Source organism: Hyperoodon ampullatus (genome assembly GCF_949752795.1).
Source record: "Hyperoodon ampullatus genome assembly, chromosome: 5".
NCBI classification, from domain to species: Eukaryota; Metazoa; Chordata; class Mammalia; order Artiodactyla; family Ziphiidae; genus Hyperoodon; species Hyperoodon ampullatus.
The window spans coordinates 107708846-107721258 of NC_136918.1; the positions used below are offsets into that span (position 1 = coordinate 107708846).

Consider the following 12413-nt stretch of genomic DNA (forward strand, 5'->3'; position numbering starts at 1 on the left):
ATGCCCCTTCTTCCAGAGCTGTATGGTAAACTCGTCTGCTTCATAAAAAGGAGCCCTTTTAAAAATTAGATTTGAATGCATCCCTTTTCATTCCTCTGATAGCTTCAACTGGCTTCACATACTAAATGGAATCCTCATACAATAAAAAAAAGCTGTTCTTAAAAAAAGAAAAATAAAAAGCACTGCAATTTTAAATTGTAGGTGGTAACCAAAAGTCATACGTAATTACAAGAAAAGTTGATGAATAAAATCAGTTTGTCATTTGAAAAAAAGTATGCATTTTTTTTCTTTTAAAATACTCTTTTACATTCCAAATTGACAAAGGAAAGTGAAATTTAAAGTGGGAAAAAAATACCCTTGAAGTGGATGATTCCATACCATTTAGCTCCACCTACTTCCATACTGGGAGTTCTTTCCTAAAAGTGCTTTACCAAAAAGTAAATCAGATGATTTGATCAAACACTTTAAGTTCTGTGAGGATGACAGTTTCCTTTGAGAGAATAGTACTGTCACCCATTAGAAGAGAAACTTAAATCAAATATAAATATACACAAGGGGAAGTATGATATAGTAGAAAATTACTGATTGAAAAATCCGGATATTTGATTTTTCATTAAGGTTCTGTGATAAAATAACTGAGAGACATTTTGCCTATAATTTGATCCCTCTGAATCTATGCTTCTTCATCTAAAAAAACAGAGTTTAGACCTGGTCATTTATGCATAAATGATTCTTCTTATTTAATACACAAATTCCATAAAACAGTAACAGTGGGTTCTGGAATCCTGAACTAAATATCCTTAAGGCTTAACTAAACTGTTCTACTGTGCTACGTTACCAATTTGTATAAGTTAAAAAATGCTGTCATTAAATTGGAAGTTATTACACAGCACTAATTCTAGTGAATTCTAATTTTCACATATATGTTTGTTGTCTGATCGATTTTTAAAGGTAGTAAAATGCATTCAAATAGAATACTTAATATTGCAATATAAAAGCTTATTTAAATGAAAATTAAAGGAGAACTTGGGAGTGTTTCAAAAATATTATTATAAACTTGCTATCCTGTAACTTAAAACCAACAAGGGCTATTTGTAGATACTTTTTGTGCAAGCATATTAATAAATAGAGTCTCTTGGATGTATCCACAACAGATAATCCCTAATAAACATTAAGAATAATGTTAAGCAGAAGTGTGAAGAAATGCCTATTGAACTCCACTTTCAATATGCCCTCCTATCACCTGTAACCCTAGAATTCAGAGTTCTCATGCAAAAGCAAGGTCTTTCTTAACCTTAAAAAAACAACCCAATCCAAAAATGGGCAGAAGACCTAAATAGACATTTCTCCAAAAAGATATACAGACTGCCAACAAACACATGAAAGAACGCTCAGCATCATTAATCATTAGAGACATGCAAAGCAAAACTATAATGAGATATCATCTCACACTAGTCAGAATGGCCATCATCAAAAAATCTAGAAACAATAAATGCTGGAGAGGGTGTGGAGAAAAGGGAACACTCTTGCACTGCTGGTGGGAATGTGAATTGGTACAGCCACTATGGAGAACAGTATGGAGGTTCCTTAAAAAACTAAAAATAGAACTATCATATGACCCAGCAAGGCCACTACTGGGCATATACCCTGAGAAAACCATAATTCAAAAAGAGTCGTGTATCAAGATGTTCATTGCAGCTCTATTTACAATAGCCCGGAGATGGAAACAACCTAAGTGTCCATCATTGGATGAATGGATAAAGAAGATGTGGCACATACATACAATGGAATATTACTCAGCCATAAAAAGAAATGAAATTGAGCTATTTGTAATGAGGTGGATAGACCTAGAGTCTGTCATACAGAGTGAAGTAAGTCAGAAAGAGAAAGACAAATTCCATATGCTAACACATATATATGGAATTTAAGAAAAAAAAAAAGTCATGAAGAACCTAGGGGTAAAACAGGAATAAAGACACAGACCTACCAGAGAATGGACTTGAGGATATGGGGAGGGGGAAGGGTAAGCTGTGACAAAGCGAGAGAGTGTCATGGACATATATCTACTACCAAACGTAAAATAGATAGCTAGTGGGAAGCAGCCGCATAGCACAGGGAGATCAGCTCGGTGCTTTGTGGCCGCCTGGAGGGGTGGGATAGGGAGGGTGGGAGGGAGGGCGATGCAAGAGGAAAGGGATATGGGAACAGATGTATATGTATAACTGATTCACTTTGTTATAAAGCAGAAACTAACACACCATTGTAAAGCAATTATACTCCAATAAAGTTGTAAAAAAAAAGCTTATTTAATAAACTAATTCCCACATGGAATTTGGTGACACAGATTGATAACCTTCCCCAAATTATTTATCTTTAAAATATAGGCTCAATAAAGAAGTGAACATTTTACCAAAGTAATATATTTCTAATTGTGGAATTTCATATTCTCCTGGCTATGTCTCCTGAAATATTACAATTAATGAGGGGACCTTGAAACATCTGTGAAATTGCATCATGGTAAAACATATGAGTGAAAACACCTCACTGGTTTATTTTTACTAAGAAGTCCAGACATAATTGAGAGTGTTTACTTATTTATTATAGGATCTACAGTGCCTGGCCTAGCACGTTATATACAGCAGATACTCAAGAAAAATTTCCTGGAATAGTAAAATATTACTAGTAGTAATATCATTGTGATGTGGATTTTCAGGCCATGCCTCAGAGAGGTTTTACATCTCTTTACATTTAAAGATAAATGTTATCTTTATAAGAAATGATATATTAAAATAAAGAGAAAGGATATAGATTCCCCAAAAACAAATCCAGTTTTGTTAGCTATCATCATAGAGTTTTGTGAAATGATAAACAGACATGTGAAGTCAATTGCAAAACTCTCCTAATTTCAAAGATTTCTATTGGAGATGTGAATTCTTCTATACACAGTTATTCATACTGTGCACTGCTTAAATCCATAAGGCGCCATTTACATATGGATTGCCAAGTAAATACATCTCACTTATTTTCCCAATATTGGATGAAAGTTAAAGGTCTTGATTTTGGTGACCAAGGAATGAATATCATTACGCTGATTTGGTTCAGAAGTTAGGGCAGTGTATACACACACATACACACATATACACTTAGGTATATATGTGTATATATGTGTGTGTATGTGAATATGGGTTTGTGAATATTTATGTAGGTATATATGTATCTATACATACATATGTGTATTATTTTATTAAGCTTTCTTCTGTTGAAAGAGAGAAACAGGGAGATAAAAAATTTAATCATTAAAGAAATATTTTTGATTGCCTGCTACTTAAAGGCACTGTTCCAAGATAAGATTTCTGCTTTGTGCATATAATATATGCACATAAATGCATGCATATACAATATATGTACATGTGTATAATACACATATACATATACATGTACATATCTACAATCAAATATACAACTAAAATACCAAATAATGATAAATGCCCTGCAGAGAATTAAAATAAAGTCATATGAGACTGGGAGAATGGTGTGGAAACAGTGCCAGAGAACTTGCTGATGAATTGGAAAGAAGGGCAGAGAGGATTCAAGGATAATTCTTAGATTCTGGAACAAGTATGTGATATGTTGTTACAATGTTTGTGAAAACTACATTTTTGTAAGAAGCTACAAAGCAGATTTTATGTAAAATCTTCTTCTAGTTAGGCATGCCACTGTTTCTAAAAAGGAATGCCAAAAATTTCCCCCCATGGGCGATTGAATATTGATGTCATTTCTCTAACGAATTAATGCATATATACTTGGGGAGAAGAGCTCTCTACATTATATAAAACTATAATGTAGCCTTTTTTGCACATAAAAAAAATCTAGAAAGACTAAGTGCCACGGGTATAACCTTTCTGTTCTGCTTACCTGACTGAAATTGACAGAAAAGATCATATATAAAGACTGCAAGGGAAAACATTTTAAATGTTGGATTTGTTCGGTGGTGGAGTCTTTCTTCCCTTCAGACAGAAATGAGGGTTTTCCGAGTGGACATTTTAGTCAGTGATCTATCTAGGTACCACAGAAACATTTACTTCAGAGTGGTATCTCAATGAATTGTTACCTTGAAAGGTTAAACTTTGTCCACTTTAGGCTCATCTTAAAGAGATGAAATTTAGCCTCAACTCCGTGTTGAGTATGCCTGTACATATCCACTTTTCAAAATGCTTTATAATGAAAGCAGTGCCCCTGTCTCCACTACTTGATCCCATTCCACTTCTCTCTGCAGAGTTCAACAGCATATTCATCCAGTCAGAAGTACTCCTTTCCCACAGGCATCACAGCTCTCCCTGCTTATTCATGTCCAGAGATGCTATGTTTTATCTCAGCGATTAAAGAAGGTACTGTTTTAAGACTCATCCAACTAGTTTATTGTCTGGAAACTCTCAACTAGAGATGAGAGCAGCAGACATAGACTTCTTCCATCAGTGCACTCTTTGTTGTTCCACATGGATGTCTTTTCTATCCTTTTCTTCCTAGACCATATATTTTTCCATCTATGCTTCTAAAGAAAGCATCTCCAAAGGAAAAATGTTCATTATGAGCACACAGAATTAATTTACCAACTGGTAGGTCTGTTTCCATGTGAGGAAACAGATTTTAGCTGAATCCCTTTCAAATGTTTGCTAGGCTGGCTGTACATCTGTCCATTAATCCAGTCTTCTCTTTCCTGCTCCCCACCCACTCATCTGAGCTCAAAGATTCACTCTCTTATTTCCATTCTGATCTGTATTACCTTTTCTAACAGCACAGCTAAGCAAAAAAAATCATGTAGACTCTCAATGTTTCTAAATGTTTTGTTGCTGGATAATTATACAGTAAATGTAAGTGTGACTGCCAACTTTTTAGTCTAGCTACATATTTACTATGAAGCACAGAAGTACACTCTTAATTTTAGTTACTGAGAGTTCTCATTAGCTTTCAAATCATTGATAATCATAGAAGGAATATGTAAAATATATACCGTAAGACTAGGAAAGTATTTATTATAATCATATTTGCTTAGTTCTAGAGTAAGTCAAATTTAAAAACAAATTTAGGATATTACTTTAGGATATTCCTAATCTGTTTCATAATTAGTATGGCATGCACCTATATATGTATTATTTATTTTGCTAAATTTAGGATCAGGAACTAAAACCCTAAAGCAATTGAATTTATATCTTATACCTTAGTTAAGTATTTGAAGGAGATAACAGATGGTTTGGAAATGTGTGTTAAAGTGAAAGAAAGGCTACCCTCCATGACTCAATTTCCCTCTCTCCCATGGTAAGCAAATTGACTGAAAGGAAGAATCAGCACCTGGGATGGGAAGTGAATCTGCATTTACCTCTAGTCTCTGAAAGAGATGGGTATCTAAATGAACAACAAAGTTTGGAAGCTTGGTTTGATGCAGGAATCTGTAATATCTTGGTGTACAACATTCTGTCTCTGCATAATTTTGACACTCATTATTAAACAATAAAAATAAAGTGAAATGAAAGTAGCAGTTGTATCAATTTTTTTAAAGCTGGAAAGGCATATTTAATAGTTTGATACCTTTCACTAAACGAAAACACATAGATATTTCTAGCAGTAATATTCTCTCTTACTATAAAAATTAAAAACCTGAAACACTATTTTTATAATTGTTCTTACTAGCTAACAATAAAATGTGATGGATCTTTTTCTATGTATGTGTTATTTTTGAGGTAAATTATCCTGGAAACAAGCAAGCAAACAAAAAGCAATATCACATTTTTCATCAGTACTCATTTCAATAGATACATGAACAAATATATAAAACAAACCATAACTGTCAAGTGATATTTTAGGGATACAAATTCAGCAACTGTCAGTAAACAGATTGGCATTACATAAACAAGCTTTTTATACTAGTTCACTTTCTACTATAATAATAATACTAGTTATGAAAAATTTTACTTGTTTTTATATGGTCATACATATGAAATTTGCTAGAAAAAGCTAAATATGTACATATAAAGAAAAGTAAAAATGTGGAAAGGTGCATAGAGGGTAATTTTATTCAAAATAAGAATAGCAAGAGTTAAGATAATGAAGAAGTAATGAATTGTTATAAAAGCTTATTTCTGTAAGTCAAAAACAGTGAAGTAATGGAATAAAAGTAGTGGTAAGATAATTTAAAATTTCACATAAATGCTACTATGGTAATATGAACAGTAAATTTGAAGAGAGATGGTGAGTATCATGAACAACGTTCTGGAATAGTGCATCTCAACTCTGCCATGACTGTGTGAGACAGCCCTGAGATGGATCCTAAGTGGAGTGCCCTCTCCACTGAAGCTCACACTGGACTTCCTGTTACTCCTCTCCACAGTGTGGACCTGCCATAGTTAGCACAGCTACTGGCAGAAGAAGAAATAAGTTACTCATTTTTTCTACTTGTATTACTGTATTTCTTCCCGAATTCTGGGGAAGGCAAATGATAGTAAAAGAGTTCCAGCACCACTGTCCATCTTCCATATGTATTCTGAGGTGTGGTTATGCTTTTCTCTAGCATGAGTGTGAAGGGAGGTCAAAGGCATTGGGATAGTTGAGGAGGAAGAAGTATAGGATTTGGAGGGAAGTGGTAATTTATGTTTTCCACTCTTCATAGATATTCTTTCAAAATTTCCCAGGTACTATAAATTTCTGACACTTCCAAAAGAATACATTTTAAATAAGTGGATGACAAATAAATATAAGGACTTGAATTGTCCCCAACCACAAAATAAGATTAGTCTCAGGTCATTCTCAGTTCTCTGCAGCCATTCCTTGTGTGATGAATAGGTATCTTCTATGATCTCTATACTAAAAGATGCAGATCTGAGTAGCATTTCTTTAAAGAGAGGATATTTTACCTAAACTTTCTGAACTTGATGTTGCATCAGAGAAACAAAGGTGATTATAACTTTTATCCTACTCTCTCTATATTACTAATTTGCTATAGTGTTGATTTTGTATGATCTTCTCTATTGCTTAGTTAACAAAAATATAGAATTTTCTCATTCTTCAATAGGGATAACTTAATTTATGCTCTGGGTACCATTCAGGGAAGACTATGGGCAGTAAATTGTACACAACCTTTGGGTAAATTTTGTACCAGAGCACTGGACTGAGATTGCCTTAAGGTATCATAAGACTACTAGTAATATTATACTAATAATACTCTTATTTATTATATATCTATGTACCTGGCACTGGCGGGTACTTCTATTTATGATTGTTTATAAATAATCCAGGAGTACTGTGTTACTAATTTTTTTTAATTCCAGACACTTGGACCATGTTGCACAAACTCTGAATATCTACATCATTGTATATCCATACTCCTATAACTCTTTGATTTTTGTACTATACTTACTTGAATGCTTATCGTTCATGTTTAACTCTAAGCTTCTTGAGTGCTATTCACCTTTGTTCCTATAGTGAATTTGCACTCAGTGAATAAATGCTAAATATTTATTTGGTGAATGAATGAATATTTCCTTTGATCTGAGTTCTCCAAATAGTAAAAACAGCAATGGAACAGCATATTTCAAGACCATTAATATGGAAGTAATTAGCCATTCAAAAGAAATAAACAGCATGATAACAATAAAAACATGAGAGTAACTTCAATATTTTTTATACAGAAGCAAAAAACAAAAAAACTACTGTGCTCACAGGAATTAATAGCATCACTATGGCTACTAATTTAACAGATTAATTTTTCCATTGTTGAGCTTGTTAATGAAAAAATGGTACCTTTTTTCCTAATGGAATCTTTACAGTGCAAATGTTTCAAAAGTGTAATGTTTTGGGTTTTTTTTTTTTTGCGATATGCGGGCCTCTCACTGTTGCGGCCTCTCCCGTTGTGGAGCACAGGCTCCGGACACGCAGGATCAGCGGCCATGGCTCACGGGCCCAGCCGCTCTGCGGCATGTGGGATCTTCCCGGACTGGGGCACGAACACGTGTACCCTGCATCGGCAGGCGGACTCTCAACCACTGCGCCACCAGGGAAGCCCCAAAAGTGTAATGTTTTATCTTACAGGTATTTGTATACATGTACTGAATTTTGTTAGGCCTTTCATTGAGAGTGAGAACCAGACTGGCAGTTTCAAATTACCATATGAAATTGTAATGTTTAAATTTGTAAAGGTATCATGGGGGTTAGGGTGGGGGGAACACTCCAGTGTCCATGACATACAAAGTCAGTGCTGTTAACAATTAAATGTGAAAACATTTAAATAATGCACTTCCACTGACACCCAAAGAATAAAATCTAACCATTAGGATGGTACCTAGATAGCAGATGATTTCACAGCAAAGTGCTCTGACCTCCATAAAGTTAAGAATCAATAGAACCTAGGTAACTGTGGTAGAATCAAAGACAGTCTCAGCTCATGAAAGGCCCTTCTGTGCTAGAGCTATATTAAATTATCACAGCTAATGTAAAATCAAACTTGGTGTAAAAGATTAAAGGGTAAAGTTCTCACAAATGATCACTTATCACTCCATTCCGAAATGCATACAGCATTCATTATAGATTGAAATACCACTCAAATTTCACCATTTAGTTGGGTTTTGAAACAGCCAAACCATTAACAGAAGAGAGCAGCTTTTTATATTTATACAACCAGTGACTAATGAAACATTATACCCTGTGCACAAAGGAGGGAAAAAAACCTTTATTTTGTAATGAACCCAATTTTAGCCCTTTTTAAACACAGTATAATATGGTTTCACTGTTTCATCGAGCCTCTCATTACTTGTGTCAATAATCCTAGGTAAAACACTGTTGAACTTCACAGCATTTATCCAGTAGCATGAATAGCATTAATCTATGGGGTGCTTTTGATGAATTGTAGTTCAAAAAGCAAAGCCAAAAATGACTTCTTACAAAGTGCTCAGAGAAGTATTTATCAGAAATATGTCAACTGCCAACTACCTAAAGGTAGCTTGGCTATTTAGGGAATCATGCTGTTGGCTAGCTTGCAAACACTGAGAAAACATATGAATTTTCTCCACTTGAATTACATTAAAAAAATAAATAACATACTTTTCATCTAAGTATATTATTTTTTCTGTCACTTCCCTACTAATTCTCTATATTTTTATGTCATATTGCTTTCAACACAATGTGACATGCTATGCAACATGCCCCAGGTTCCAAAACTGTTAGGTGAGACAAGCGCTTATCAAGTTGAGGGTGAATCAGACTTCATTTCCGTGACTGCAGGATCTAAACATCCAGGTCAGCACGAACTGAAAGCTACTCCTGGATCTTGCTCTAAGGATCTAACTAATCTTCTTGACACACTCAGTGGTTGTTATATTCTCTCTGGCAGTGAGCCTGGTAGGGTTTATCTACAGGGGGTTACTACATTTAATTCCAATTTATCAGTCTAATTTGATTAGGCTGATCTTTCCCAAAAGCTGGAATTTGCACAATTCATGAGATACTAGAAATTACTCTCTCAGCTCTGTTATCTTCAAGATGTTCATATGTGGAAAGTCTATTCAATGCAAGACTTTGCCTTTAAGAACAAAAGTGTTATTAAGAACTGAGAAATGGCAGACACTAAGGTAATTTGAAAATAAAGTTGTAAATTGTTTTAATACATCATTCTTTCTCCAATTTCGTCCTGTTTCATAAAAAAGTAAACATCTTGGAAAAAAAAACAAATGGGATTATTTTTTCCCTAAAATTAAATCCCTTTACAAAGAATTAGACTTTATCACCCAAATTCCTTTTTGGAAACATATAAAATTAACCCATGCTTCTTACAGTTATTTTATACTTAGGCTCATGAGAAGGATTTCAAATAAAGGTACTCCCTTCAGGATTTCTAAGATCCATTGGATTTATTATAGCATTGGGTAATGTTTACACAGTACTCATTCAAATACTGTAATATTGTGTAGAACACAACATTTGTCTTAAAAAAACGTTTTCTTGGTGAACTATATGAGAAAAATCTTACATTCTCTAATGCTTTTTTCTCTTGGAGATTCACATTGTACCCTATAAATATACTCTGAGAAGTCTTGAAATAAAGAAACCTAATTTTGTTTATTGTGATATTTATCGATTTCAGAAAAGTTCATCTTCGTCTAACAATATGGTAAAGCTACATCATGAACAACTTGTCCTGGCTTTTGGAGTTTAGGAAAAACAGAGATTCTTTTTAATCTCGGGCATTGGCATTTTTTTTTTTTTTTGACATTTTCCTATATTTACTCAAGTTGTGAGATTATTGCAGAGGAGAAAAAAATGTCTGTGGGTGTTTCAAATTATTGTTCATAAGAAATTAGTGCAGTTTTCACTAGTATTGTACACCTCTGTCTTTGCTACATCTCTATTACATGCTACCTCTCTTTGTAAAACTAGTAATAGTGATTATAAAGCATATTTTTATGATAATACTACCAAAATTAACTCAGGGAAAATATTGTTTTCATGATTCTGATTTATAATTTAAAGAATTTATTTGTAAAACATAAAGAAAACCATTAATATGATTTACTATTCACCACCAAATATTATACAGTATATTTATAATAAAAAAAACTTTCACAAATATAAATTTTATTTCGAGTATAGGCTGTAATTTTATTTTATTAGTTTGACTTGAAACATATTAATTGTGAATCTTGGAGATATTTACACTTATGAGAAGTCCTTGTGAAAGAAAAAGAAAACCCTTTTAAATTTGTTTATTATTCTAAAGATTTTGATAAATTTAAGCAGTTTTTCAGGTCATTCTCGCATGTATAATAATGTCAAAAGGTACTCACCATGTACAATGAGAACATACTCTGCGCTGCTTTGGCCAATGGTATTTGTGGCTTCACATCGATATGTACCATTATCCGTTTTGTTGAGGAAAAGAATGTTTAGCTCCCTACCACTCACAACCATTCGGTCAGGATCTGGTAATTCTCCGCCATCTTTTGTCCACAAAACAGGTTCTGGCCTATTGGATTTAAACATGCATATAAACAAAAAATATATGAAATGTTACATATTCTGTGAATTAATTAAGCAATTTATAAATATTTAACACCCATTTCATGGATAACTATGTGCTAAGTTCTATAAGGTACCAAAATAATCATAATGCACTCACTCAGAAGATTTTGGAGGTATGGAAATTATAATTTTATTCTATTCTCCTTAACTAAGCAGACATGTATTATGGAGCTAATTAGTTGAGTCACTATAGTAGTCACTGATAGATAGCACGTCCTGCGGCCCAGATTCTGTGGCTAAATATCTCATACCTGCTGGTCTCTGGAGGATTGCCTGTGGGCTACTGGAGTAGCCTTCCACAGAGGTATCTGGAATTATACCTTTGCATTTGGGGCCACCATTGTGGGTGCATGGCTTTGCCTGAAACCACCTGAAATTTCTCCCCCTTATCTTTCCTGCTTCCTCATCCTTCTAGAGGTTTTTTTTTTTTTTTCTGCAAGTTATCTCTTTTCTTTCCTCCTTAGCTTTACTGAGATATAACTGACACACAACACTGCACTAGTTTAAGCTGCAAAGCATAATGATTTGATATATGTAAATGTTGCCACATGATTACCACAATAAGTTTAGTGAACATCCATCACCTCACATAGTTATTTTTTTTCTTGTGATGAGAACTTTTAAGATCTACTCTCTTAACAACTTTAAAATATACAATCCAGTATTATTAACTATAGTTGGCATACTATACATTATATCCTCAGAACTTACCTTATAACTATAATTTTGTACCTTTTGACCACCTTCACCCATTTCCCCTATCTCTCACTCCTGCCTCTGGCCACTTTTATTCAACATTTTACTGGAAGTCCTAGCCAGAGCAATTAAGCAGGAAAATAAATAACAGGTAACCAAATTGGAAAGGAAGAAGTAAAACTGTCTTCATTTGCAGATGATATGATAACATATAAAGAAAACCCTAAAAATTCCACTAAAAAACTCTTAAAACTAATAAATGAATTCAGTACAGTTACAAGATCCAAAATCAATAGACAAAAATCAATTGAATTTCTATACACCAACAATGAAATATAAGAAACTGAAATTAATAAAATCTATTTTATAATCACATCAAAAAGAATAGAATACTTAGAAAAAAAAATGTAACCAAGGGGGTGAAAGATCTGTACACTGAAAACTATAAGACATTAATGAAAGGAACTGAAGACGTCAAATAAATGGAAAGATGGTCTTTGCTCATAGATTGAAAGAATTAATATTAAATGTCTATACTACCCAAAGCAATCTACAAATTCAATGCAATCCCTATCAAAATTCCAATGGCATTTTTCACATAAAAAGAACAAAAAATCCTAAAATTTGTATGCAACAACAAAAGGCCCCAAATA

General features: G+C 33.7%; 1 protein-coding gene across 7 annotated transcripts in view; it reads right to left on the reverse strand.

Annotated features, from left to right (window-relative positions):
* Window positions 1–12413, reverse strand: part of CADM2 (cell adhesion molecule 2) — a gene marked incomplete at both ends in the record, with an annotated part of 1071386 nt that overhangs the window by 70381 nt on the left and 988592 nt on the right. For all 7 annotated transcript variants that reach the window (XM_079704577.1, XM_079704575.1, XM_079704579.1 and 4 more), the window contains one exon: window positions 10830–11008. In XM_079704577.1, the coding sequence (XP_079560703.1) occupies window positions 10830–11008 (179 nt within the window). The remainder of the gene's footprint in view (window positions 1–10829; window positions 11009–12413) is intronic.